The 27,300-nt window shown below is 35.6% G+C and overlaps 1 protein-coding gene across 1 annotated transcript in view; it reads right to left on the reverse strand.

Moving 5' to 3' along the window:
• Positions 1-3,178: 3,178 nt before the first annotated feature.
• ar (androgen receptor) overlaps positions 3,179-27,300 on the reverse strand; it is a 79,585-nt gene continuing 55,463 nt past the window's right edge. The window contains exons 4-8 of the mRNA XM_059548069.1: positions 9,771-10,049; positions 8,259-8,403; positions 7,435-7,565; positions 6,467-6,618; positions 3,179-5,352 (exon numbers count right to left, since the gene is read on the reverse strand). Coding sequence (XP_059404052.1) covers positions 5,194-5,352; positions 6,467-6,618; positions 7,435-7,565; positions 8,259-8,403; positions 9,771-10,049 — 866 coding nt within the window. The 3' untranslated portion in view covers positions 3,179-5,193. The remainder of the gene's footprint in view (positions 5,353-6,466; positions 6,619-7,434; positions 7,566-8,258; positions 8,404-9,770; positions 10,050-27,300) is intronic.

Consider the following 27,300-nt stretch of genomic DNA (forward strand, 5'->3'; position numbering starts at 1 on the left):
GGTACTGTTTTTTTTTTTTTTTTTTGTGACATATCGCCAATTTCTGCATTTGCTTTGCTGTAAAACAAAGTGTTTGATTCTTGCTTGGATCAAAGAACTAAAAGAAAGCATTGAATCTTTTTTTTTTTTTCTTAAACATTTTGACCTTCCTGTGTCCCTCAGTATCTCCCCTATTCAGTGACGTACTTGAGTGACGAATAAGACGTAAGGTTTTATAGTCTCACTCTACAGACACACTACAGACTTCACTTTAAGAGCTATAAAAAGTGGTACAGCCCACATGTATCAGATAATATTCCAAATCAACACTAATCACTATTTAATTACGCAGAAGCTGAACATGCTGTTAATATATCAGTAATTAGTAACTGGAAGGAGATGATTGACCTGGGTGATGGTTTTAAATGTTTTTGACAAGCAGAGTAGTTACTATAATAGCAAAGCGTTTCTCCTTTTATCTGATGGGACACACTAGTGGTGTTCCTACAAAAAAAAAAAAACCCAAAAGGGATCAAGGAACTTTTGTTACTTCAACTAGTTCACAGAGAAAAGTATGCTTCAGTACGCTTTTCTCTCTCTCTTTCTTGCCCAACTTTTTTCCTTTATAAATTATCAGTTGACCTTACTGATATAGAGGTCAGTTTCGGTATTGAGCAAAACCAGACTTTTAAGTCTCAAACTTTGACTGAAAAATGAGCCTTTAACAGTTTCTTTTGGTCAGTGTGAATCTTAAATGTGAAAGCTAAAGATTTTAAGTCTCACTCTCACATAACTGTAAAAGTGGAAATAAGAAAAAAAAAGACATTATATATTTTTTAGTACTTCTGATGTAATAAGGTTGAAATTTTAGGTTACTTTATGGGGGTTTGGCATGAACTCAGTTGTGCTTTCATTCTTATGTAATATTGTTATCATAAAGCTCCAAAAAATTTTTGTAAATATTTTGTTGTTTCTTAAGCTGGTCATTAACTCTTGAAACCTAACAGTCACTAAACCTTGTTTTTTTGTTTGTTTTTAATGTACTTCTGCAAGAAAATGCAACTTTATAAAAAATAAAAAAACATGAATTGTGTTTTTTTTTTTTCGTATGAACGAAAGCTATAGGTGAAAATGCACTGATCCGACCCAAAGTAAAAATAAATCTATACAATGAAATGGCCTTGGTATAATAATCAATAAATGATTGGTAGGAGAACAAACCTCTGGAATCCAGTCAAATTAGAACAGCTGCGCATCAGTCAAAATCCTAAGTGCAAAAAAACCCAATTCAGGGTCTGTCTCACGAAAAAGTTGCAGAGAACAACTTTCAAGATTTTCTAATGTTTTTTTATTGAATTGAAAGCGGTAAAACACAAACAAACTGGATTTACACAGGCTCTACACAACAAGAATCAGTTAAGAGATTTTCCATGAGTAAAATCAGTTCGCAAACTGCTCGAAAGAAATTGCAGTTGAAAACTGTCAATACAACACTACACAGCAGTACTAAATAATCTGCGAAAAGCGTGCATGCACACACACACACACACACACACACTCACACATACAGACAACTGCTGTAAAAAAAGACTATAAAGTTACAAAGATTTAAGTAACAAACATCATTTAAGAAGCCAGAATTTCCTCTTCTAGTAACATAAAGCCAAACTAGCTCCTGCATATGGAAAAGCAAAAAATATCCCATAACACCAGGAAAAGACAGGAATTATTCACACCAGAGAAAAAAGCTGTAAAAAACGCATTCACTAATGAATAATTGCTTGTATCAGCCAGCGAAGAAAGTTAAAAAACCAAGTCTTTGTTACATACAGTATATAAGGGAGTTTTTATATGGATTACAAAGCTGAAACAGGACATAAATAGATACAGCTCTGCCAGCAAACAACTCATATGGTTTCTCTAGCACATTTAGCATCTGTAAACCAGTGTGTTGCTCTCAGTTCAACATACAACTTTATGTCAAGATACTACACATTAGAAACCCAAATGACTTTCCTCATTGCTGGGGAAAATATATCAGCGAGAAATCGTTTAGTAACATTTCCCCCATAGTAGAAAGAACAATTTACAACAGGAAGCATCCTGGTGACATGCAGACTGTTATTAACACTCCAGCTTCTCTTATTCATGTGAGAGTAGAAACATTGGTAGGATCCAAGCAAACCTTGTTTTGTCATCAACACAGGCCAAATTCAGTATTTTGCAAAAAAAAAAAAAAAAAGAAGCCCTTTTTGCTTTCTTCCCCCTTTTTAGGCCTCCCTATAAGGACTTATAAATGCCTTCTAACAGATTTATAAGAGCACATAATAAACACACACATATGCTTTTGCTATTGGTTGACCAAACTTTAATTGAAAACCAACACGCAAAGTTCTACATCATAGCTAATAAGAGATGTGTTAAGAGTGACAAAGCAGGTTATCCAAGCACGAGTCGGTTCACGAGCACTGCGCGAGCCAAACGAGCCGTTACATCTGACTGACATTACAAACAGACAATATTATAAGACAGCGAGAGAGCGCGTCCTTCGCAAAGTCAAGTATAAATGAACTAGGCTATATCTGTTTAACATGCAAGTGCGCCCTCCGAGAATCCGTCGGCTAATGAACGACTTTGTGATTAGACTTTGGCTTCTTCGGCTCTGTCCTAAAGCGCTGCAGGTTTGTGGGGAAAGTCATGACTTCTTTTTTGGCAGGGTAAAAGTGCAGTTTGGAGTTCTGCAAATTCTAATGAGTGCTTTTGGGCCGTCAAAATGGGTAAACACCTGCGTGTAATTGCGCGGAGCTCGGTGCTGTCAGCGCAGAGGAGCTGTCTCTGACAGCCTATTCTCTGTCTGGCGCATTTAAACCGTCAACATGCTCTGCGGCGACAAGAGCTCGAGCAGCTAAACCACATCTCGTCGTCTCAACTCACCGGGAAACTCAAAGTACACCCCAGGTCACCCAGGCATGACAAAGACAACACAGCGCCGCGATTTTAGGGCTCTTTAAAGAGTAATCTACATACATAACGCTGCAGGCATTATTCAATCATTTAGAAACGGAGAGCGTGCGGAGGGAAGTTGACACGACGTCTCTGCGCCGGAGTACGAGGAAAACGAGTAAAGATGTTCCGTTCTGACAGATACATAGAGAATGCTTTAATTGAAGCGAAAGCGGAGTAAAAAAATACATAGGCCTTGTTTTTTTTGTTTGTTTTGTCTCGTTTAAAGGGATTGTTCACCAACAAACGAAAATTGTGTTATCACCCTCAAGTTTTTCCAATCCTGTAGTAGCCTAGTTTCTTTCTTCTGTTGAACACAAAAGATTTTGTGAAAATATTACTTCCACTGTATTTTCGCCGTACTACCAGCAACTGCTGCTTGCTTACTAATGTCTTGTGTGTTCAACAGAGAGAGAGAGAAACAAAACAACTAGGCCTACTACAGGTTTAGAAAAACTTAAAATGTTGTAAATGATGACAGAATTTTAATTTTTGGGTTTACCATCCTGTTAGCATCCTCGTTAATAAAGAGGAGAACTTTAGCACCACTCGTCGTTGATTTGCGACAGTTAATGGTGTAATAGACTATTTGGTACGAGTTTCTGAAAAAATAACAGTCCAGCGTTAGCACATAAGCATTGCTCTTTTTTAGTGTGTTTTTTTTTTTTAAAGCTGTGCACCATTTGAAGCATGTTTTGGTATTCTAAAAGAGCTCGTTAAAAGAGTGTGTTAAGCTTGTGATTGCTTATTGCTTTGCGCGAGAAATACAAATCCCTCAGTGGCACTTACTATAAAGGAAAGAGGAAACTGTACTGTAAAACTATTGACTACATCCATACATTAGCACATAGAAAGATTTAAAAGGACCACGCTTAACTTTTACAGATATATATACAAGAACATTACCTTGCCAAATTTTCCATTAAGGACAGTGAAAGAGATAAAGACAGCGAGCAACTTCATAAGAGCCTTATGGGAAACAGTCCTGTTTCCTAACAATATCCATTTAGCTTACTGGAAATACAATTTGGTTTGTTTGAATATCTAGGGCTTTATCATGCAATTATTAGTTTTTTTGTTGATGAATATTAAGACCACATGCATAGATTTATATATATGTGTACACATTTGAAGATCTTCTTTGCTGACCCAAGAGTTGCTGTATTTATGTACAAACTGTCAACAATATACTCTAAAACCTGCACTTAAATTTCCAGATTGCAAAAGAGGGCATTGAGCCCCATCTTAACAAAAGTCTGCTGTCTGGAGGCAACTCTTGATGACTTTTCTTTTATTATTGTGCTGTTCTTTCATTCTTAGTGGCAAAACCCAACTGTGAGAGACTTTCAATTGAATGAAAAAGTTACAAATTGTCTGACCCAAAAGAATGATGCCTCTTTTAAAAGCTTTTAAAAAGCCTCTACATTTCATAAGAAATGAATGAAGCACTTGTTTTACAATCAATAAACTAATAAAGCAGGAAGGAGAGTGATAGCCAGCCTGCATTACTGAAATACTGTTGTAATACTACAATACTGTATTTAGTAGTGTGTTGTTCTATCTCACAAGAGTAAGTCACAAGCGAAAAGATCCTGTCACCGTTTGTGTCACGTCCGGATGTATTTCTCTATTCATACTGCTTTGCTTTTCCTGATCTCTCAAGTCATGGACAATAAATGAAACCTTCTTACACTGCAGTGCATAGAGTGGAGGCAGGTCACAGACTCTGATAGAGATCTGCATAATGTCCTTTTTTTTTTTTTTGATTAAGATGAAACTTCAGTGTGATGTATATTTTTTTCCAACCTGTCCACCAGGCAACAAGCTGTAGCTCTTGAAGGATAACTGCTGGTCGAAAGAAAGAACAAAACCTGCTTCACGCCATGCTGTCAGTTTGAGAAAATGAGCTCAAATGATCTCTGAGGAGAAGATAGACAACTGTAATGATGTAATGGTCCCGCTACTTTTCAGGGCCATTTTTCAAAAGGAGAGAGAGACGAGACTGATAAAGAAAGGGAGGGGGGGGGGGGTATTCTAAAAAATGGAAAATCAAAAAAATCAGTATCGTTCAGTCCCATCGCTCGATTCGAGTCCAGATTAAAAGCATGACAGGCTGGTTTAGGCTGGATCAAACCTGATCAGACCAGACTGACTGGCTCATGTGGCCTGGGTGGGGTTGGTATGGATGAGTGGTTCAGGGGTGTAGTCTTGTCATTTGTGAAACAGGATTGGTTTAGACAAGCCGGCGAGGATCTTTGGCACCTGGACCGAGATTATTTCTGCAATCATTTCGGGAAAGCTGACCTTTGTGGGCAGGGACCGAGCTTGGACAAAGAGGTCAAAGGTGAACTGGTGCAACTTCCGAACAACCTGGGTGAGGGAGAGAAAGAAAAAGAGAGGGATAAGAGAGAGACAAGAATAAGCAAAATGAAAAAATGAAAAACTAAAGGCATAGAGAAAATCATAGCATGTTTAAGGAAGAATTCACTAAGAATGAATTGTGCCTGTTGATTGTATCATTATTTCATTGTGCTGCCTGTGTTGTATTAGATTCAGATTACTTAAGGAATTATGTAAATCAGTTAGTGGCGCAAAAACACAGCCCAAAAATTAGCAGTGAACTCAATGCACATCTTGCAGTTCCCCATCTCAGGCTGGTTCTGAGCATTCAGTTGTGGACAATGCAGCAGACTACCACAATCTGGCATAGTATACTGCGATTGTACAGCATTCACCTGAATTTTGTGTCCATCAGAAGAAAGAAATTCATACAGGTTTGAAACAACTTAAGGGTGAGTAAATAATGACAGAATTTTCATTTTTGGGTAAACCATCCTAAGGTATAAATGAACCAATAAAATGCATAACTTTAGATAAAACCATCTGCCAAAAGCAAACAGGGCTGAGTATTGTGAATAAAGTGCATCGATAATGAGCCTAATTTACATAGAATGGCTTGTTTGCACTGGAAAGAATGACAACAAATTCATTTAAATATAGTGCAGGATATTTCAATGCATTTAGCACTTGGTTAAACTGGATTGCAGATTGTTAATGAACAAAATGCATCCATACGGTATCAAAATTGTTTGGTGAATTTGCCTGTAATTGTCTTATTTGTGTATGGACATATATATTACCGTTCAAAAGTTTGGGGTCGGTAAGATTTTGTAATGTTTTGATAGAAGTCTCTTGAGACTCAAAGAGGCTGCATTTACTTGACAAAAAAGAAAAATAATAATATTGTGAACTATTTGACATTGTTATTATTTGTGATCGAAATGTTCTGTCACTGTGTTAAAGCCTTTACTGTCACTTTTAATTAACTTAATGAATCCATGTTGAATAAAAGTATTAATTAATATTACTGACACCAAACATTTGAATGGTAGGGTCTCATGGGGCCAATATTGCATGTTACAGACAAATCATTATGCTTGGTGTATGGTGTCTATGTGTGTTTTTTTGTGTGTGTGTTACTAACTGGCTGCAGTGAGTCCATCAATCGGGTCAGCTGATGGAAGCGCATGGCGCAGTTGGTCTTCCTGCCGTAGTTGATTACACGATCAAGCTCATTTATATATGTCAGACGCAGCTCATCAAAATACTTCTGACTCTTCAGCCCCTCCACTGGAACTGCAGAAACAGAAATAAAAATGTACACCTGAACTTGCATCATATTGTATTAGCATACACTTGGAAAAAGAAGATGTCATTAAAATATGTTGTGTTGCTGTACTGTGATAATGGTGGTGTTTGTTTTGAATACAAATAGCAAATACACTAAAACTAAAACTCTTAAAATAATCGGAAAATGTTACGTTAAAAAAAAAAGTCACTTCTTGCTTTTTTAATAAATGCCTGGCGAAAGGAAGGACTTAACCTTCAGGATGTCAAACAAAATTTTGTATGAGCTATATTCTCTATACATTTAATAATAGTTTCGAAAGTTTTGTGACTGTTACCATAATGTAGGACATTTATGCAGTTTAAAAGACTGTATTTTGTGTAATTAATGTTTTCTAGCATAAATATTCAATAACACCAATATTCAATATTATAAAAATAGCATTAAAAAAATATCAAGTTATGTCTAAATTAAGCTGTCACTCAGCAGCGGCTAGTTTATTTGGGGCAAAAATAGTGGATACCAATAATTGTATCAATTCACAAGAATGTACAAAATCAATTTGATTTGCTAAATACAGTGTAAACGTTTTCTGGACAGGCTTATATCACCATTTCAAGATGCTGTTATACAGACATTTTATGCTAGCTTGGCTCATTTTGTGTTAGATAAGTTTACATAACACATCCTATCTTTCTCACAAATAGGAAATATGCCACTAATTATTATTATGATTATTTTTTTATCTGTCATTGGGTGTTAGTATCCATAATTACTTTGGCAGAAAAAGTCTGTTCTGAACACACACACAGCAGTAGACTCACTGATGCTGAAAAGAAGTAGGGCCTTCATGCAGAGGAACTCTTCCTGTGTGACCTGCAGCAGCACAAACTCCTGCGAGAGGTGCTTCATCTGAACACAGTGCTCGTACATGCTGGAGATATGCATCCTATGACTGACAAATAGGGGGCAGATTATTTGACATGTACGGAGAGAAAGAAGCCAACAAAGAAACATCTGACAAAAACATCAACTTTTCAACACCCGCTAATTACAAAACAGTACTGACTACTGAATAATGTGCTCAGTCATCTAATGACTCCCAAATCTCTCACTAAATCAAATGTATTTCATGCATAAAACACAATTTCTGTCAGCAGTAGTGGTATGGGATACGGCCAAGATGCATTAGAAAGTAAATCTTCTATTTCAGATATTGGTGAAAAAGGCCATTGAGAGCATGTGAGCCCCCCAAAAAATCCAATCTCTCTTGGGATTGTGTTGGTGACAAAGATCCTCCACACCATAATAAGCCAGCAGTAAATTATAAATGAATCTTGGAAGCTTCCATGACAAGACTGTTATTGTGTGCATGAAGTACAAGATATGTACCTGACCGAGAGAGAGAGAGAGAGAGAGAGAGAGAGAGAGATGAAATAAGGTAGAGAAAGGGCCACTGAAGAGAAATGAAAGAAAAATGAATGTGAGGAAAGATGGATTAGTACATTTACTAAAGACAAACAAATGGACATAAGAAGAGAATGGATTGAGAGAGAGAAGTAAACAATACAGAACACAGATGGGTGCCGGCCACAAAAGAAAACAGGCAAATAAGAGCAGAGCGGATGTGAAAGAGAATGAGACTGACTCATTGAAGACCAGGTCCGGGGCGAAGTACAGCATCCGCGCATTGGCGTTCTTGTAGGACCTCCAACCCAGAGCAAAGACCATCACTCCCATCCAGGTGTGTTGTATGACCGTCATCTGATCATCCACATGCAGGTTACGGAAACCTGAGAGATGGAAAAGATGGGAGAGATACTTATGGTTTGTGCTTGCTGCCTATAGCTTACAGTTTGTTAGCTGCTTGGGCGTTTTTTTTTATTAATTTACGACTCTATTTCCACTCCTCCAGCTCATGCCATGAATCAGATTTCATATATATAAATGCATGTCCAACCAAACAAACCAAATAAAACAATTTGTTGAAGACCAGGCAGCCTTTGCACCACTTTCAGGAAACTAAGAGGAAATACACTTAACTTTCTGGGATAAACTTGATCTCTCTTCTCCCATAACACATTCATCACTGGATTCAGTGGAGATTAAAATGCCAGGCTTCACAGTTTTAATAATGCTATCAATAAAAGGAAATTGGAAAACCGCAACAAATCACATCACTCTATTTTCCATCAACCAATCACACACTGTCACACTATGAGCTTCAAAAAACAGTTTGTGTCAAGCCACACCCCTTTCTCTCTCTATCGCCCCTACTGCTGTTTTTCTCTCAGTATTTGATGCTTTATCATTTTAGCATGACTGATGTCAGCCTTCGCTTGGATTTATCAAACCCATTAGAATGAAGTGCATTATACAACACCTCTCAAGCCTCTGAATTGAAAATACAAACCATAATTAAATCAGAGAACAAAATAACTCCAACAGTGTCCCGACTTCACCAGGCAGGATCTCCATCTTGTTATTATACTATTGTGTCAATGAATATTAAGTGTGTTACAGATAAAGAAAAAGAAAGATCCTTTAAAATTCTAGTTTCTACAAAAAATACTTTTTGTATTTATATTGGTTTCATACGGTTTTTAAAAACATTTAATAAAAAAAAAAAGAGTAAAAACATTTTCATTACACTTTAAAAACATGAGTATACACATTTTAATCATTATTTTCAGAAATATGTTCATTTATTTTGTTGAAGGTAAAAGGTTATTATTATTATTATTACTACTAGTTTTTGCAAATATCATTAACTATTAATTCACATATATATCAAGTGTTTGGTTGCATCGCATGAGATTTTACTAACCTTGCCTTGTAATGAAAAAGTCAACTGATCAGAAACGAGACTGACTGATCTTAAAAAAAAACATGAAGATCTTCAGGGGTCCTTTCATTTATTGTTTGTTTCTGCATTGGACCACATGACTCTAATTTGGTAGACAAAAGTTTTTATTTTTTATATTTATAGAGGCATTTTCTTCATTGTGATATCTTGACAAAATGAATTTTTGATCCAGAAATGAAAAGCATGCTCATCATAAAAGAGGTGTAATCAAATTTGTGTCATGTCACTGACCCCTTTATAAAAAAGCAAAACAGCATAACTGAAATAAGTGAAAATTTGATATGCTTAAATTACCTGGAAGTCCTTTGGCCCACTTCACTACCTTGACAAGTTGCCTCTCTCCCAACTCGTTAAGGCTGGTGAGGAGAGCAGCTGCTGAGTCAGGCTGAGCGTGATCATGGCCGGCGTTCACCACCTCGGGCTCGATGGCCTCCAGGATGTTCAGGAAGATCAACTGTGAGTGGAACGTCAGGCTTGGCTTGGGCGACAGGCACTGGGCTGCCTCTGATGGGCCCTGAACGGGGCTGACCTCCTCCGAACCTTTCATCTGTCCGATCTTCCTCAGCTTGCGGGCTGCGGCACAGAAACAAAAGCAATATACTGTAAAAAACAGTGAGTGGGAGTACTGCTTTGTAAATTCAGCCTGCACAAAAACACATTATTAATCTTGAACACTTCTTTATTTTATCTAGCACATATTATTTAGGAAGCAATGAACCAGGTGGTCTCTAAATAAAGAGGTTGGCATGATCTTATGTCTCTATTCAGAAGATAAAAGCTGCACTGCGACGGCTAGTCTCTCCGCCACATTATCTCCTGCCAGTCAGCACAAAGAAAGATCACTGGCCACAAAACACACCCGAGACAACGTGCTTTTTCCTCAGCTGCTACTACAACAAAGGACTTGACAGGATTAGCGTAGCTTTTTTGATAGATTTCAGTAAGGTGGAGCAGAACTACAATCATTCAAGGATGCATAACATGCGTTGTTCACCTAATACTTGTGGATGTACGTTCTTGCGCCAGAAACACCCATTAACTATGCACAACAGAGTTAAACCATCTGTATTCTGATGCTGCTGCTAATAAAGTGAATTAAATGAAGATGTAAATATGAGTGTGTGCGTGCATGTACTTTAATGAGTTGCTACAGTAACAACAATTTTGCTTCTGCTCCAGCAAGTGCTTGTGGTTTTGTTATGATGCCTAACACTCAAAGTTTCCACTCTGAATTATAAATCAGAGATGCTCATTATTCAATGGGCAGCGTTTGGGTGAGGAATGAAATCGGGTTAGATGATTTACAACTCGCAGACTTTAATGGCGCATTACGAACACCGATCCAAAAAAAACAAACAAGTTCTATTAAGAAAAAAAAAAAGAGAAAAAATGGAATAATCTGTGAGACAGCTGATTTAAATGCCTAAAAAGCTCTTCGTTGCTGGCTAAGAGGACAAACTCAAAATGAAAATGAATCAGCCCTCTGAGATCCCAACAAAAAGGAGGCTCCAATTTTGCTGACGAGAGACTGGAGCCTCTCTGCTTGTGGTCTAAAATAAAGTGTGGTAAAGAGATAGTGAAGGGGAGATAGTGAAATAATAATTTTATCCTGAGATGGTTTATCAAAAGCTTATGGGTTTGCGGTAAACTTGTGGAAAGGTACCAAAGACACTACCACTGAGATTCTCTCAGATAAACCTACCATTCGGGCTAATACAAGCAAAAATATCATGTGGATGGCAAATACAGCAATAATCGCTGCTGCAAAATACCATCTCTTGCACCTATCTTTGCTCATTTTGCTGATATGTCTTCGGTACTGAGTAGAACTGAGATAAGAAGCATATGTCTGAGCTTGCTTCAGTTTCAAACAGGCACTAGAAAGACTGAAAATTAAAAGAAAGACCTATAATTCCATCTATTCCGTAATGTTAAGATTCAAAGTAGGGACTGTGGCAGATATACACCGATTGTGCAAATCAGCTTCGCACTGCAATGGCTTCAGATGCAAGCTTAAACAAGTAGACGCCATATCCAGTACTCCTAAAAAGATAAAGTCCAGCCACGAGAGAAGATGCATCAGCACGTTTTCTCTAAAATGAAACCGACTCAAATGGGCCATTCTGAAACCCAAAACTTTGAAAACACGTGAAGTCATCCAGTGGCGTTCCTCTGAAGGTGAGTAATTGGGTAAATGGCATCGCTGACAAAATCATCTTGAGCAGGAACTGGAGGAATAAGGTGAATGTGTTAAAACTTCACAGATGAGTGAGAAGCCAGCACTCGATTGCGAATGCCGGAGATAAGTGAACAGTTTACTGTTACATGAGAGAAAGCTTTTTGTTTCAGAGTTTTGGCATTCTGGGCTCCACTCACAACCTGTGAAAAGTTTTGAATGATGTGAACTTTAAGCCATAATGACAGATATGTGTATAAAGATTTCTGCCTCTCACTGGCAGAAAAACTGGCAGTTTTGGGACTTTTCGGGAATAAGTAACTGGATGCTATAAGTTTTCAGTCTTAAAAGTGTTTTAAATGTAGGCATGAACTGACAGACCATTTGTGATGATGAACAAACAACTAATAGAGAAGTCTGGAATACTTGTTTGTGAAGAAACGTGATTATAAACTGAAAAATGTGAATTTTCAGAAGTTTCTTTCTTTCTTTTTTCCAAGTCTCTGTTTTAAAATTGTCAATTTTAAAAGGTGGTTATTTATTATTTCTGTCAAAACAACAACAACAACAACAAAAAACCTAATACTTAGAGGCCATTTTAGAAACAATAAATATATACTTATTATTCCATGGATAAAACTCAAAATTTGTTGCTGAATCAAATTGACGGGGAATGAGCAGGTTAAGAAAAGTGAACAGGTTACATACATAGTGAGCATAAAACCCTTCAAGGAAGTAAAATGTTCAGGAAAAAACAGACCAAAAACCAAGAAAACCTGTAAGATAGAACTTCAAATAGACAAAATAAGCATCACAAGTGATAGATGATGCAAGACCTGATCACCCTGTCAGGGTTTACTTTTGACTGTACATGATCTCTTCTGTCATCTTTGAATGTGTGATTTCTCTATACGGTTGTCACAACTTCTGAGTAGGTGTGATTTTTTTTGCACAATTATGGTATTTTGTGAAGAAAACAGTGCAGTAAAGAAAACAAATATACCATTTTTTTTCATTGAGCTGATCACATTACACCAGGGACTCATTATTTCTGAGATGTTTACTATGACAACAATTCCAACAAACACAACCAACAAGAAGAGAAGGGATGAGACAAAGAATACTGCTAGCGTGACAGTATGAGTAAGCGAGCCACAGATAGGATGCATTTAGTTGTAAATCGATCCACAGTGTCATCTGAGTCCGAAAGGTGAAACGCGAGTCACAAAATTCAAATGGTTCATGGAAGAGGGCTAAGCCCACTGCCATCTGCTCTGTTCAGATGCTCAGTTACCACAAACAGATGCATTGTGTGTGGTGGATTTACAACCAGACTGTCAAATATTGGTTTCTGTCAACAGTACGATTAAGGCTTTAGTTGCACAACTAAAAATTAAACAAAAACAAATGAACAAGACAGCCAAATAAACCCCAAAAACAAGGTTAACATAGCTATTGAGTTTTGGGTGGGTGTCTGAGTCTGAGCTGTAAGTGGACCTGAAATATGATCCGGTCTGTTGGGGGAAATGTGCAAAATATTTAAGGAGAAAAGAGACTAAACTGTTAGAGACTGACAAATTATGAAAAACACCAGTAGTTTTTAGCCAAAGCTATAAAATCATTTAAAAGGGCATTTTTCACTGTTACTACCCATCGATATTCTTAAACAAATTTAAGGTAGTTAACTAAATACTTTTAAAGTTCTTAATATTCTTTTACAGTTAATGCATTTATCTTATCTGACTGTTTGATATCCATGCTCAATCCACAGACACACATTTACTAAACAATCATGAAAACATATCAAAGACTTATATATAAGCTAATAATAAAGACTACAGACCTACCCACAGCTCTACTGGTGTAAGAAAACTATTTGCATTTTAGAATATAAAAGACTTCATTTTTATCCTAAATCAGCACTTCCATAAATGACTTCAAAGGCAGGTTTAACAAAAATAAAGTTGTCTCTGAAGTATAGTGAAGTAAAACCACGCACACACACACACACACACACACACACAATCCCCCAGCAAAGCTCCTATTATCAGTAATTTATGGAGAAAGACCTTCTCAATGGAAAAGTCAAATCAAAAATCAAAACCAGGTGGGATGTTTACCAAAATAAAATTTAAAAATTAAATAAATTAAATATTTCATTTGATAAACATAATCCGTGTTATTGGTGTGTTTAAAGCAAAAAAAAAAAAAAAAAAAAGGATACAGCTAAATTTTGCTTTTTATTTAATCAAAAATACAGAAAAACAGTACATACTGTGAAATATTATTACAATTTAAAACAACTGTTTTGTATTTGAATATATTGTGAAATGTAATTTATTTTTTGTGATGCAAAACTCAATTTTCAGCAGCCATTACACTTCAGTGTCACAAGATCCTTCAGAAATCATTGAAATGTGCTGGTTTGGTGCTCAAGAAACATTTCTCATTAATATCAATTTGAAAAGAGTTGTGTTGCTTAATATTTTTATGGAAAACACCTTTTCATGGTGCAACCCAGATACAATCAGACAGAAAATTAATTAACTCATTAATTAAATTAAATGTCCACAGCTGTCTTACTATCTCTGCCATTATAAGTTAGAATTTTTATACAGGTTAAGATGTTATGAGAGGACTGAAACACTAAACAGCTGAAGTTCGTCTGGCACTATATTGCCACAAAACCCACCTACAACCATTCTATACATTTAAAGATACCTCCACATAATGCAGGCACCTAGAGAAGGAGCTGTACCTTCACTTTAAACATACCTACACCTACAGTCCAAAACCTTGAGTTAAACTGTCTCCAACTTTCTGTCTATAAACTCCCAGTGGCTCTTAAGTAAAGTTTAGATAATTCTGAAGAGTCAAACTTTAATACATCAAAAACGAGCAATGAATAGGCCATTTCCAGAGCCAGGGGGATCTGAGAACTGTCTCAGTTGTCTACTTAGAACCAGAAAGATTTCACTATTTTTTATTAAAACAAAAAACAAAAATGGAGTTCATGTGTCAGGAGAGGAAATAAGGAAGATGTGAGTCATCTGACACCACACATTTATCAAACACACACACACACATACACACACACACAAATCGCACACATCAGGCCACCGCTGCTAAAAGTGTGACAAGGTGCATCGCTATAATGACTCCTCATCTGATAATTACAGCCCTGATACCCAACCTGAAAAACCAGAAGCCGGTTTTACTGTCATTACACACAAAAGTTCTTTAAAATACAGAACCTAGAGAAACCAGCACCTGCAACTGTCAGGGGCAAGTTACAAATTACACACACAAAAAAAACCTAGGCTTTTGTCTTCAATATGGATATTGACAGCACTGACTTTTCTCAGCTAAAGTCCTGAATCTTTTCTTCCTGCCTCGAGCCTTGTTGCATTTTTTGTTTCCATTGCTTGAGCCAGTAGTTCCACGTCTGCTCTTCAGCTGCTTGAGCAACTTTTCTTTTGTATCTCTTTTAACTAAAAATACACTGCAAAATATACTTTTTTCTTACTTAACAGAATTTATATTCTATAAGGATTTGCCAAAAATGTACACTCTGCAAAACCTGACAAACCTACACAATGTACATTCATTAATTGGAGAGTTAGAGGCAATTTGCGTATTTGAAATAAATAAATAAACAAAAAAACGTAATAAAAAAATGGTCACACTGTTAACTAATAAGCTCATAAAATGAAGCTTTTTAATAGTAAGGTAGTTGTTAAGTTTAGAGTACGGGGGGATTAAGCCATCTAAAATATGCTCAAGCAGAATAAGGCATTAATGTGTGCTTTATAAGTACTAATAAACAGCCAATATACTAATATGCATGCTATTGAACAGTGAGGAAATAGTGAGACTTGGTCGCTAAAATAAAGTGTGTTAAAGTTAATGTTATATTAAATAAATAATTGTTCAATTAAATAAATCGTTGTTATATTGAATAAATTCATGTTATTAAATAAAGCTGCTAGAGTCCTTACCAGGTCAAGAAAATATGATCATATTACCCCAATTTTACAATCTCTTTCATGCTACAATCCATCACGCTCCCTAAGGTCACAAAACTCTGGTCTCCTGGTAGTTCCTAGGATAGCAAAGTCCACTAAAGGAGGTAGAACTTTTTCTCATTCGGCTCCTAAACTCTGGAATAGCCTTCCTGATTCAGACACACTCTCTCTGTTTAAATTTAGATCAAAGACTCTTTAGCCAAGCATTCACATAACCCTGTACTTCAGTTTCATCTGATCAAATGCACATTAACATTCTTTTGTTTGGGTTGAACAAATAATTATTTGCTTAGTTGGAACAGCAGCTAAGTTATTTTTTCTATATTTCCTCTTCTGTTTCTGCCATGGGACTGACATCCCGTGGTAACTAGAAATTACACAAGCTTCAGTCTGGATCCAGCCCTTACGAAGACCTGAGATGACTGAACACCTGAGAAGAGATGATGCCAACCCCTCAAAACACCTCAGATAATGCCAACCCTGAAACAACATGCAGAATTACCAAATTTTGCTACAAGTTTTACCGTAAATTTCTGCCATATGGACATCAACTTGGGATAGTCACACTGATAAGCTTTTACTAAATATCTAATACAAATACATTATACACACAATACACAAATACGCCATACAAATACATTTGAATTTAATTAAATGTGTTATATTCACATCCATTCTACAGCAGCATTCACCCACATGCACTGTCTCATTGCATTACAATTAAAATGCTCCTAATTACAAATCCATTTCTCTTAATTCAATATATAAAAGATTGTCTACAAGGTAGCTAATGAAAAGACACTCTGCTTGCTGCAATTTTTTTTTCAGGCCAGTAATGCTAAAATAAATTACTGCAATTCAAGAAGTCAAGTGAATATCAATATAATTTTTTTTAAGCAGTATCACAGTAATATTTTTTTGCAATCTATATAACTTTTTTTTACAAAAAAATTAAGAACTGAACCATATGATTTATTTTTTTCCCAAAAGAGCAACTTGTCCTGTTTTTCCATTTCTGCATGTAATTTAAGTAAAATATTGCTCAACTTTGTGATGAATTGGTGGACAGGATGAAGGATACTTGAAGTCATTAGGGGATAAAATCATTTGTCAATTAAAATCAAGAAAGGAAACAAGTTTACAGTGGCCCTTCCTCTGGAAATGATGTCAGTCAAATTTGTACATCATCACATTAGAAAAAGATCACTACAATCTCAGGGTTCATCATTCACAGTTAGCTGGAGTTCCCGGGACCCTCTGCTCCTGACTGCTATAAGTCATTCAGTCACCACTGACACTGAAGTTCCTCTGTTGGCATCTGCAAGCAGCCAAAGTTTTTGCTATACTGTACTGCCTCCATGGAGAATGATGTGAATGTAATTCTGTGTGAGCGTGTGTGTCTAAAGGCTTTCCTCTACAGATGATTGCAGCTTTACAGCTTGTTTTACTGAGGATTAGGACAGCTCAGTGTGTGAAAAGATAAAAGATTTCCAATATTTCCACTAACAGTTTGCTACATTATCTTCTCTAAGTCCTTCAAAATCATCTGAGCTTTAGGCAATGTATAGCTGTTATTAGAAGCTGCTGAAAGTTTTTTTTTCTTTTTTTTCACCAGAATGATGGGTTGTCTCTAACCATTTTCTGTCTCTTTATTTCTCCTCTCTTTTTTTCCATTCTCTGTTCTGCTTTCCACACACCTTATCTCTTAACCTCCCCCTCCAAGACACAAAGAAGATTCAATCAGATTATGACTAAAGCAGTAGATCTGAGGGGCCTTGGGGAGCGAGATTACCTGTGCTCCGTTGCACTCAAATTGATAAAATAGATAGTTCTGGCTTTGCTATCTGAGCCACAGTCGAAGATGTAAAATATGCCTTTGTCTGTCCACACCCATGTCTGTATGTCGGACCCTTAACCATGGTGGGTGAAACTGGTCTTCTTGAGGTTTATTGATTTAATAAAACTACATTACACATATAGAAATCTTAGAATGATAGGGTGAGATTAACTAAACAGGGCAAATTAGTGTGAGAGCACAATCCCCCCCCCCAAAAAAAAGAAACGCTAATGAGAGTGGAAATTTCTGCGGGTGATTTACTGACTATGCGCAAATTAAAGAACACAGATGCAGCCAGATCATTTCCATAATTACCAACACAATCTACCAAGAGCAGCACAAATTAGTGTCTGCTTTAAGATTATGTTTTTTTTGGGAGAATAAAATAATTACGCAAATACCAGTAATGTGACGAGCACAAACGTTAATCACGTCGTGTGATTCATTTTAATACTCTCCTCCAATAAATTTTGCATCCTAAAGAAACTCCTACAAATGCATTTTCAATGAGGTCAGTAGCAAAAATAATTGTCCATGCCTTTTCAGCGCTAATTTTTCACTGCATGCCTTCAGTAAATTTTTACAGTACTATTTTAACGCCAAAAAACTGTTTGCGTTGGTGCAAGCTGTTAATAAATTTGGCTGTTAGACTGAGAATAAGCACTGAACTTTCTCCTGGAACGCCTCTGAAATATTATAAAATCAAAACTGTCATTTTAAAAGGCTGAATGGGAGCTATCAACTTCAAATGCAGTTTAATTGTGTAATTGTTTAATGAGTCTGTATAATAAGAGTCTGTGTGTGATAAAGGCTTTATTAATCTGTGGCGATGAGGTGTCCTGAGGCTGTACGAGTTTATAAAACAGAGAATAAGTGTTAAGAAACTTGACAGAGACATTAATAGATCTATTGATGAGATCTGTTTAGAAAATTCTGAAACAAAATCAACTTATCTGAAAAAAGTTAAGTTAAATTATTAATGGTGAAATCAAAGCTATCATGTTAATGCATGCAAACATTTCCTTGTTATTTATTAAAAATCAGTCATTCTGTTCTTCTTAATTAATATATATATATATATATATATATATATATATATATATATATATATATATATATATATATATATATATATATATATATATATACATTGTTTGTGCAAGCAAGTGAGAGGTGGTTAAAAAGTGCCACTTCAAGAATTTACACTATGTTTGTCATCTGCACAACTTACCAAACATAATAATAATAACACATGGACCTGTTATTTACTAGGATTTCTGGACGATTATGGCCAATGCAGATATTTATTGGACAATAAACCAAAATAAGATAAGCTATTAGCTGTTACCTAAAATCAAAATATATTGTATGCCACTGACATGTATAAGAGTAATGAGAAAAAACAAAATAACCCAAGTATTAATACTGCATATTGTTTCTTGTCGTTATAACTGTGACAGATGATCAGCCTCCCCTTTTAACATCATCACTACACTCAGGCTCAACATAAGCCTGAAGGTACAGACACATTTGTCACGGGCAATACAGTCATCAAAATAGGGATCTACAAGATCCAGAATTTCAAGTGTGAAAAATTCCCCAGCAGATTTCCCAAAAAGTTTAAGTTGACCATGCAAATGGTTGACCATTTTGACCAACAGAAAGCTGCTTGATTTGAAAGTGATGACTTTGTCAGTTGTGCTATATACATCGCTACACTATTGACAATTAGTAGCAAAATTTCACTAATGTGACTGCACCTGAAAAGTATGTGTGTGATAGTGGCAGTGTGTGAGGAAGTACTCATAATTGTTGTTTTTCATTACCATTGCCATAAATCCACTGTGATTTTTCCTGTGGCTTATTTCATGCTTGTAACTTTTTGCAGTTTACATACTAATTTGTTTGGATTTAAATAAATGACTGAATCTGGGTAGCTAGAGGCACTAAAAGTCCACAAAACATGTTTAAGTGACACAGGTTTCACAGGTTGTCAGTGCAGTTAAACTTCAATGCTAACAGACAGGAGCAAACAATACGATCATAACACTTTATCAACACGTCATTGACCTTTTGACATAATTAGCATGCCCTACAACCAACCACAGGGGCAGTGCTATACTGTATCTCCTTTTGTTGAGGTGTACCAGATTGGTGTCCACTGACACCTGAGTTTTGCCATAGTGAAACATTAACATTTGAAATCACATCTCACATTAATGCTTCCTTACTGAGAAGTCAACTAATAGCACCCTGAACTTTGTGTCAATATGAAATATGAAATGCTCAATTCCTTTGTTGTAGCCGTGAAAGCATGGTAGTGGGCCTTGTGTAGAACGCACTTCATTCCACGAAACATTTATTTGTTTTTCTTGTTTATTTAGGGAAATAGATGTCCAACAAAAAACATATTAAAATTAAGATACAAATTATACCAAGCAAAACTCGTTCCAAAAAAAAGGAATTCTACAAACAAAACATATGAAGTGGTCAAAAAATGATGTCTGCCACACTTCCTTTCTTTCTGCATACTGCCATCCGATTTAGCAACCCTTATGACGTTTACAATTTTCTTAATTAGCAAACTGAACTAAATAAAACACAAACAAATAATATTTGAACATAAATAATATAAAGTAAAAATAAACTTTCTTAAATGTCTTTTGTGTTTGTGTGTTTATTTTAGGATGCACTTTCTGTGAACTTGGTTTCCTTTCCGTGAACTTGTTTGTAGAGTGCCGCGCCACACAAAAAATGAACCGTCTTTTCCTTTCCTTTTGTTAATCTGTTAAGTCAAATATATTTTGAGTATTCATTCTTTTAATATATAGCATATAATATAATAAAAACAGATTTTGTTATTTTTAGTTAAACTTCATTTCTGTTGCTTGACCGTGCTCCTCCGCCACATTCTTTCTCTCCTCCGACACTGCAGATCTCACGGTTAGTGTTTGTGGCACCATTCCCGGTGTCGTGTCCAATTTCGACCTCCTGCCAAATTATAACCCCCCTCGTTGAAGTCGCTACCTGATTGCCTACCTAACAATACTAGGGGTGTAATAATCTGGCGGGGGGTCAGAATTAGGCACAAAGATAGGTGTTTCTTCAGTTACTCGTGCTATTTCTCGATGTTGACAGTTCACTGTCACACATAGATTGCACTTTACTATGCCTTCTTGTAATTTTCTCTGCTGAACTGAAAACAATAGGAGTGTGTCCGTGTCAAAGATGTAGAATACATCTCTGCAGTCATCTCAACCATGGAATTACAGCAGCAGGAAAATGACAGCATAATTAATGGCAACACCTTAAAATGTAGCATAAAAGTGAAGAAATGATTACACAAAAAGATATTAACTGGGTCATATATTAGCTAATCATTTTACTCAAGTACAAGTAAAGATAGCCTGTATGCACTTTGACTTAGTTCATGAATAAAATACTGCTGCAAATACTCTTGTAAAACTTTATTAAGCCTTTCATTATCAAAAGTACAGTTAATGGTATGGAGGTGCTGGAGTCTGGTAGGATATGGAGGATATGGAGCAAACTCAAGCCACAACAGAATTAACTGAAAAAAGTAAAAGAGCTGCATTTAAAATAAAGTGCTTTGGGCAGTGCATAACTGGTTGGGTTCCCATCAAAACTGAATGAACTCACTAGCATGTCTCTGACTCAATAATAATACATCAAGCTTAAGCGATGTCCAGGGTGACGCATGTTTTCAGCTGCTGGTTTTATAATTACTGGTATAGCTCAAATCATGTTTCTTGTTGAGGAAAGTTTTACTTTTCTGATTTATGCATTCTGACTTTTTTTGGCTGACAGACAACAAGATGAACAAATAAAATCCAAATACTTAACAGCTCATTGAAGGAGACACTCGAGTCCTGTCTAGACACCAGAATATCATATAGACACGGGGGTGGGCTCTTTTAATTTTAAATAAATAAAACCATATTTTAATGATGAAAAATTACAACACTTAATTAAATTTGTAATATTTTTTTGCCTTTAAAATTAATTTATATTAAAATATTTATTCAACATTATTTCATTTCATTTTATCTTGTGCAATACAGGGCTCCAGACTAATATGGTTGCAACACATTAACAACAATGAAAAAATACAGTGTAATGTTACAGAGTTTAATCTTCCTCTCAAAAGCCATCCACAAAACAGTGTGAGCCTGGACGAAAGTGCAACCATTTATATCAAACAATGATGTCATTTGGCAACCAAAAAAATTATGTGGCTCTTAAATGTTCAATTTAAGCAATGGTGGACACTAACAAATGAATTACTTCAATACTGCACATTTTGGTTGGAAACTTTAATTTTGAATGCTTTCCAGAAAAAAACACGCCATTATTTCAAAGCAAAGAAATAAATCATATTAATCAAATAAAACTAGGTGGCAATCAGTTTGACTGTTAAAGCACTCACTCATGATTGGAGCTCTCATAGTGCTGTGTTCAGTAATATGCTTTGCTGTCATATTACATAACGATAATGGCCACACTGGGAGTTATCCAGAAATGTACATTCGCATTTTTCATCCTGCACACAAACAACTAGTGGACAGCTTGTTATTTAATTATCACGCAGCCAATAAATAGTTGATTACAGCAGCATTTGATTTGTTCATATGTTTCAAGTTGTCACAAGTTTTTTACCTGTGTTACGGAAAAATGCTAAGTTTGCTATACAAAGCTTAAGACAATAAATTCAAAAGAGAACTAAAATGTTTACATTTAATTTGAACAGTTTAAAATCAGACCATTTTGATTCAATGCTGAAACACAAAATTATCAATGTAAATTGAATCAATGTAAAAACTTAAATTTAATCCATGTAAAAAAAACAAAATTTAAATTAAAGAGTCAAAAAGGTTGTCATTTATGCAGGTTCAGATGTAACATACTCTGAATGGTTAAGAATGACTTTTAAAGATCTATCCACTGTAGGGGATATCATTCATCAAATGGTTAATGCATTTTGAAAGTTTAATCTTCTTGTGATGCATGGTGATTATTATTAATTATTAAAGTTTTCTTATTCGCAAATCATGCATATTTAATGTTTGCATCCATCTCCTTTAATAGACAATGATTTACTAGTTGGTTACTCATGATAACTCAGTAATGTCAGATTGAGCAATAACCTATATCTGTGCACCTGTTACATCCCTTTCTGCTTTAATAGGTAACTTAAGCAGGAGGGAAGAGCATGTCGATTTAATCGGAAAAAATAAGAAAAAAGTAACTGTAGAAAACTGAAAATGAGTGGAGAGAGCACAACAATAGTCTGCAGTGTGGCCCAGACAATATTATTACTCTTATCAGGTTAATGATATCGAAGTCATTTACTAAGGTATGACAATTTACATTTGCAAACAACAAAACAATAAAATACAGCAATCCGCATGAGTGTTTAAAAAATATAACTGAATGCTGTTACACATTTATAATATAACTGATGTTAACTGGTCTAATGTGCTAACACACTCACAGCAGGGATGGATGGCATTTGTGATGCAGAGACTAACACAGTCAGTAAAGCATTTAATAATTAAAAAAAGACACTGATCTGTAAATCCTCTTATTCATCTGCCCATAATCCTAGAAACTCTCCCATAAAATATGCATCTGTCAGGGAAGACATGTAGCACTTTTCTGTTACTATAATAATTATAATAATAATGCATTCTGTTAATATACCCTTGTGAAAAACAAATATACTTAATTGTATTGACCAGATGAAACTTCCAAATTATCTAAGCTAACAGAGTGTGTTAAAAATGTAAAAGATTGGATGACAAATAATTTTCTACAATTAAATTCGGATAAGACAGAGATATTAATTATTGGACCAACAAACACTACACAGAATCTTGTAGATTACAATCTGAAACTAGACGGATGTACTGTTACTTCCTCTACAGTCAGAAATCTGGGTGTTATATTAGACAGCAATTTGTCTTTTGAAAATCATATTTCCAATGTTACAAAAACTGCATTCTTCCATCTTAGAAACATTGCCAAGCTACAAAACATGTTATCTGTTTCTGATGCAGAAAAGCTAGTTCATGCATTCATGACCTCTATACTGGACTATTGTAATGCACTTCTAGGTGGTTGTCCTGCTTCATCAATAAACAAGCTACAGGTAGTCCAAAATGCAGCAGCTTACCAGGTGAAGAAAATATGATCATATTACCCCAATTTTACAGTCTCTGCACTGGCTACCTATTAAGTTCCGTATCAGTTACAAATTATCATTACTTACCTATAAGGCCCTGAATGGTTTAGCACCTGCGTACCTAACTAGCCTTCTACCACGTTACAACCCATCACGCTCCCTAAGGTCACAAAACGCTGGACTTTTGGTAGTTCCTAGGATAGCAAAGTCCACTAAAGGAGGTAGAGCTTTTTCACATTTGGCTCCCAAACTCTGGAATAGCCTTCCTGATAATGTTCGGGGTTCAGACACACTCTCTCTGTTTAAATCTAGATTAAAAACACATCTCTTTCGCCAAGCATATGAAAAATGTATCTTTTAAATTGTGAGTGTAGTTGTATCTGATCAAATGTGCATTCTTATTCTTTAGCTTGGGTTAAACTAATTTTACTTTGTTGGATCAGCAGCTATGCTAATGATGTTTCTATTTTGTTTCTATGTTTTGCCACTGGAGGATTTACACAAGCTCCAGTCTGGATCCAGAACCCCTGAGAAGAGATGATGCTGACCCCTCAGAGGACCCCAGATGATCCTAACCTTAAATCAACAAACAGAACTGACAATTATTGCTACATGTGTGACTGCATCATATAATAACTATTAATTAATAATATTGATAGTTCATCGTCTAGCTGACTACGTCTTGTATTATTATTATTATTTATTTTTTCCAAAATCCTGTCAAACGTGCACAAACTACTAGCTACTACTAAATATTGTAGAAACATAATTTTCTGTAAAGTTGCTTTGTAACGATGTGTATTGTAAAAAGCGCTATACAAATAAACTTGAATTGAAAGGAATTGAATATTTAAAATATATTTATTTCATGATAAGTATACTAAAAATAGAGTGACATGTCTATATTAACTGAAAATACACTCTAAATGTAGTTTACTTCATGCTTTAATCTAGCAAAAACTGAGTGCACTACAAATGAATTTGTAAAATATTATACTTTTTACAAATGCATTTGGGGAAGGATGAAATATATATGTTCATCTTTAAGAAAGTACACTGGCTAGGTTCTTAATTCCATCTACACCATAAAAAAAAATATATATATATATTTTCACAAATGGTGTTCTCTGAACAACAACAACAAAAAACACTTTAAATATGACCTACACACACACACACATATAAACCAACTGGATGAAACCTTTGAAAGAGGATGCTAACTTCATAACCCCAAATGACATGTGAAATTAGTCTTGGTAAGGGATGAATGAAGCTACAGTACTCATCCTATGATCCTGTAGATGTATAAAGGCCATTAGGTCTGTGGGGATTGTTTGTACTGTATGTAATTCGGTGTATTGATATTTGTTTTTCCCTCATCCCTTTTGCTAAACATCTGAACTCACTAGAGTGCACACTATTGGGAATCTGTATCGCAGACTTGGCACATTTTTCTGCAGAAACCTTTAGTCTATAAACTCATTGCAGCCAAAGACACAAGTCTCACCATGTATTTCAAATCTGAGAAAAATGAAATTATTTTAAGATGCTGTGATGATGTGATGCACTAATGTTTTCCGAGTGAGTTAGCTGGTATGCTGGGAATGATAGTAAAAGACGAATTGTAAAGCTGTGCCATAATTTATAAAGATTCATTATTTGCATTAAAAGCACACAATAATGATGTTATTAGCACACTCCAAGTTTACTTTGAATGCCATTGCAGTGCATTTTAAAGTTACTAAAGGTAAAGGACAGTATGACCTCAGTTTGTTATTAGTATAATAATGCACGTTTAACACTCTTAAAGTGTGACTGTAATGTCAGCAGAATACATGTGAAGTTTATTCTGAGTGAATTCTGCATTTCAAAACTTAAATACAAGAAGGTATATTTAAAGTGTATTTAAGTATAAAATAGTTCCACTTTAGCACAAATAAGTTTTTTATTACCACTTTAGCACAACTAAAATGCATTTAGTACAAAATTTGTTGTTCCAATTTAACAGACTTTACGTATACCAATTTATGGTAAGCCACAAATACATTCAGTTATACTGAAGTACATACAAATAAATTGTGCTTAAGTATACTGTTGTTTCACTAGGGTACTGTTTGTAAAAATATAAAACCATTATATATTTACATGCAATACAGTTTAATTATTATGACTTGATTCAGATCGTTTTCTCCTTTTTTTTCCCCAACAAGGCTGGATTGAAATGTTAAGTGCCTAGGTCCAAGGGATAAGGTCTCTACAGAGGTGACATGTGGGGAAACTAATATGGACTGACCTAAGGAGGGCAGTACTACATACCAAATAGGTCTCTGAGGTAGGTCCTACCTCAAGTAGGGATGGAGCTACTACCAACAGAGATGGACAGAGAACTGTCCAGGGCAAGACATGGGTTACCATGAGGGAAAAAAAAGTGGAAGAATACACTCCTAGTTCATATTTATAACTATCACACCTCCCTCTAGTGGACTAGGAGTTAAAGGAGTTAAAGGGATTGGGAGATAAAAGACTGATAAGTGACTTTATACTTTAAAGGGAGAGAACTGGGCAAACAAGAATTATCGGTTATGGATCTTAATGTTTTGATTTGTACCAAGAGATAGTGTATGCCCTCGGTGTGTGGGAGTAAAGACTGTACTTGCTGATTAAGTTGATTCTTCCTTCTTTTTTTTCTTATATTGAATGTAACGAACAACAAGTCTTTACTTCTATCGGAGATTTAATACCTGATTCATGAATGGGCGGAATAGCCATTAGTAAGAATGTAGTTGACCGACAAACACTGGAAAAATATTTGTTTTTGATGGTTTTAAGAGCATACAGAACACCCTATTGGGAATAACAGGTTGCACTGTAGATGGGCCCTGTTGGTTAGCAGGACTGTTCCCCCACATTTAGAAGTGCTCATTACTTCAGAATGGAGGTCCTCTTTTCTTTTTTGTTTTGCTGTTATATTTTTGTATACAATGTTCTGATTTTTCTTTATGTTTCAGATGTAGTTCAGGCTTGGTCACCAATAACATGTAATTTATTCTTAGTGTTTTACTACTAGTCTAAGGTCCCCTGAAGTGCCTTGAAACAAGCAGTGTTATTCTATGTGGTGACGTAATTTCAATTGGAACATAAAGCAAACTGCATGTATCAATATTAGCTAAAAGACTGGAAGAAATAATACCACAATCAGTGGTATTAATCAATGGTCATCTTAGAGTTTTAATTTGGAAAGGGGTTGACATCAAAGCTGCCCTCTCAGCCCTTCCCTTTTTGCTTTATTTATTGAGCCCATAGCTCAGTTAATTAAAGATGATCAGGGAATCAAAGAAATAAAAAGTTAGAGGTTTAGAGCAGAAGATCTGTCTATACGCAGATGATGTTCTGCTGTTTGTCACAACACCAGAGGTTAGTATTCCTAGATTGATGTCCATTAAAAAAAAAAATTCGGCACCTACTCTGGATAAAAACTAAATGTTCAAAAACCCAAATTTTAGGTTTTAATTATATTATAAATATATTAATAGATTTAAATTTAAATGGAACTCAACAAGTATTAAGTACCTGGGAGTCTTAAT

The sequence above is a fragment of the Carassius carassius genome, chromosome 4 (assembly GCF_963082965.1).
Source record: "Carassius carassius chromosome 4, fCarCar2.1, whole genome shotgun sequence".
Lineage (NCBI taxonomy): Eukaryota > Metazoa > Chordata > Actinopteri > Cypriniformes > Cyprinidae > Carassius > Carassius carassius.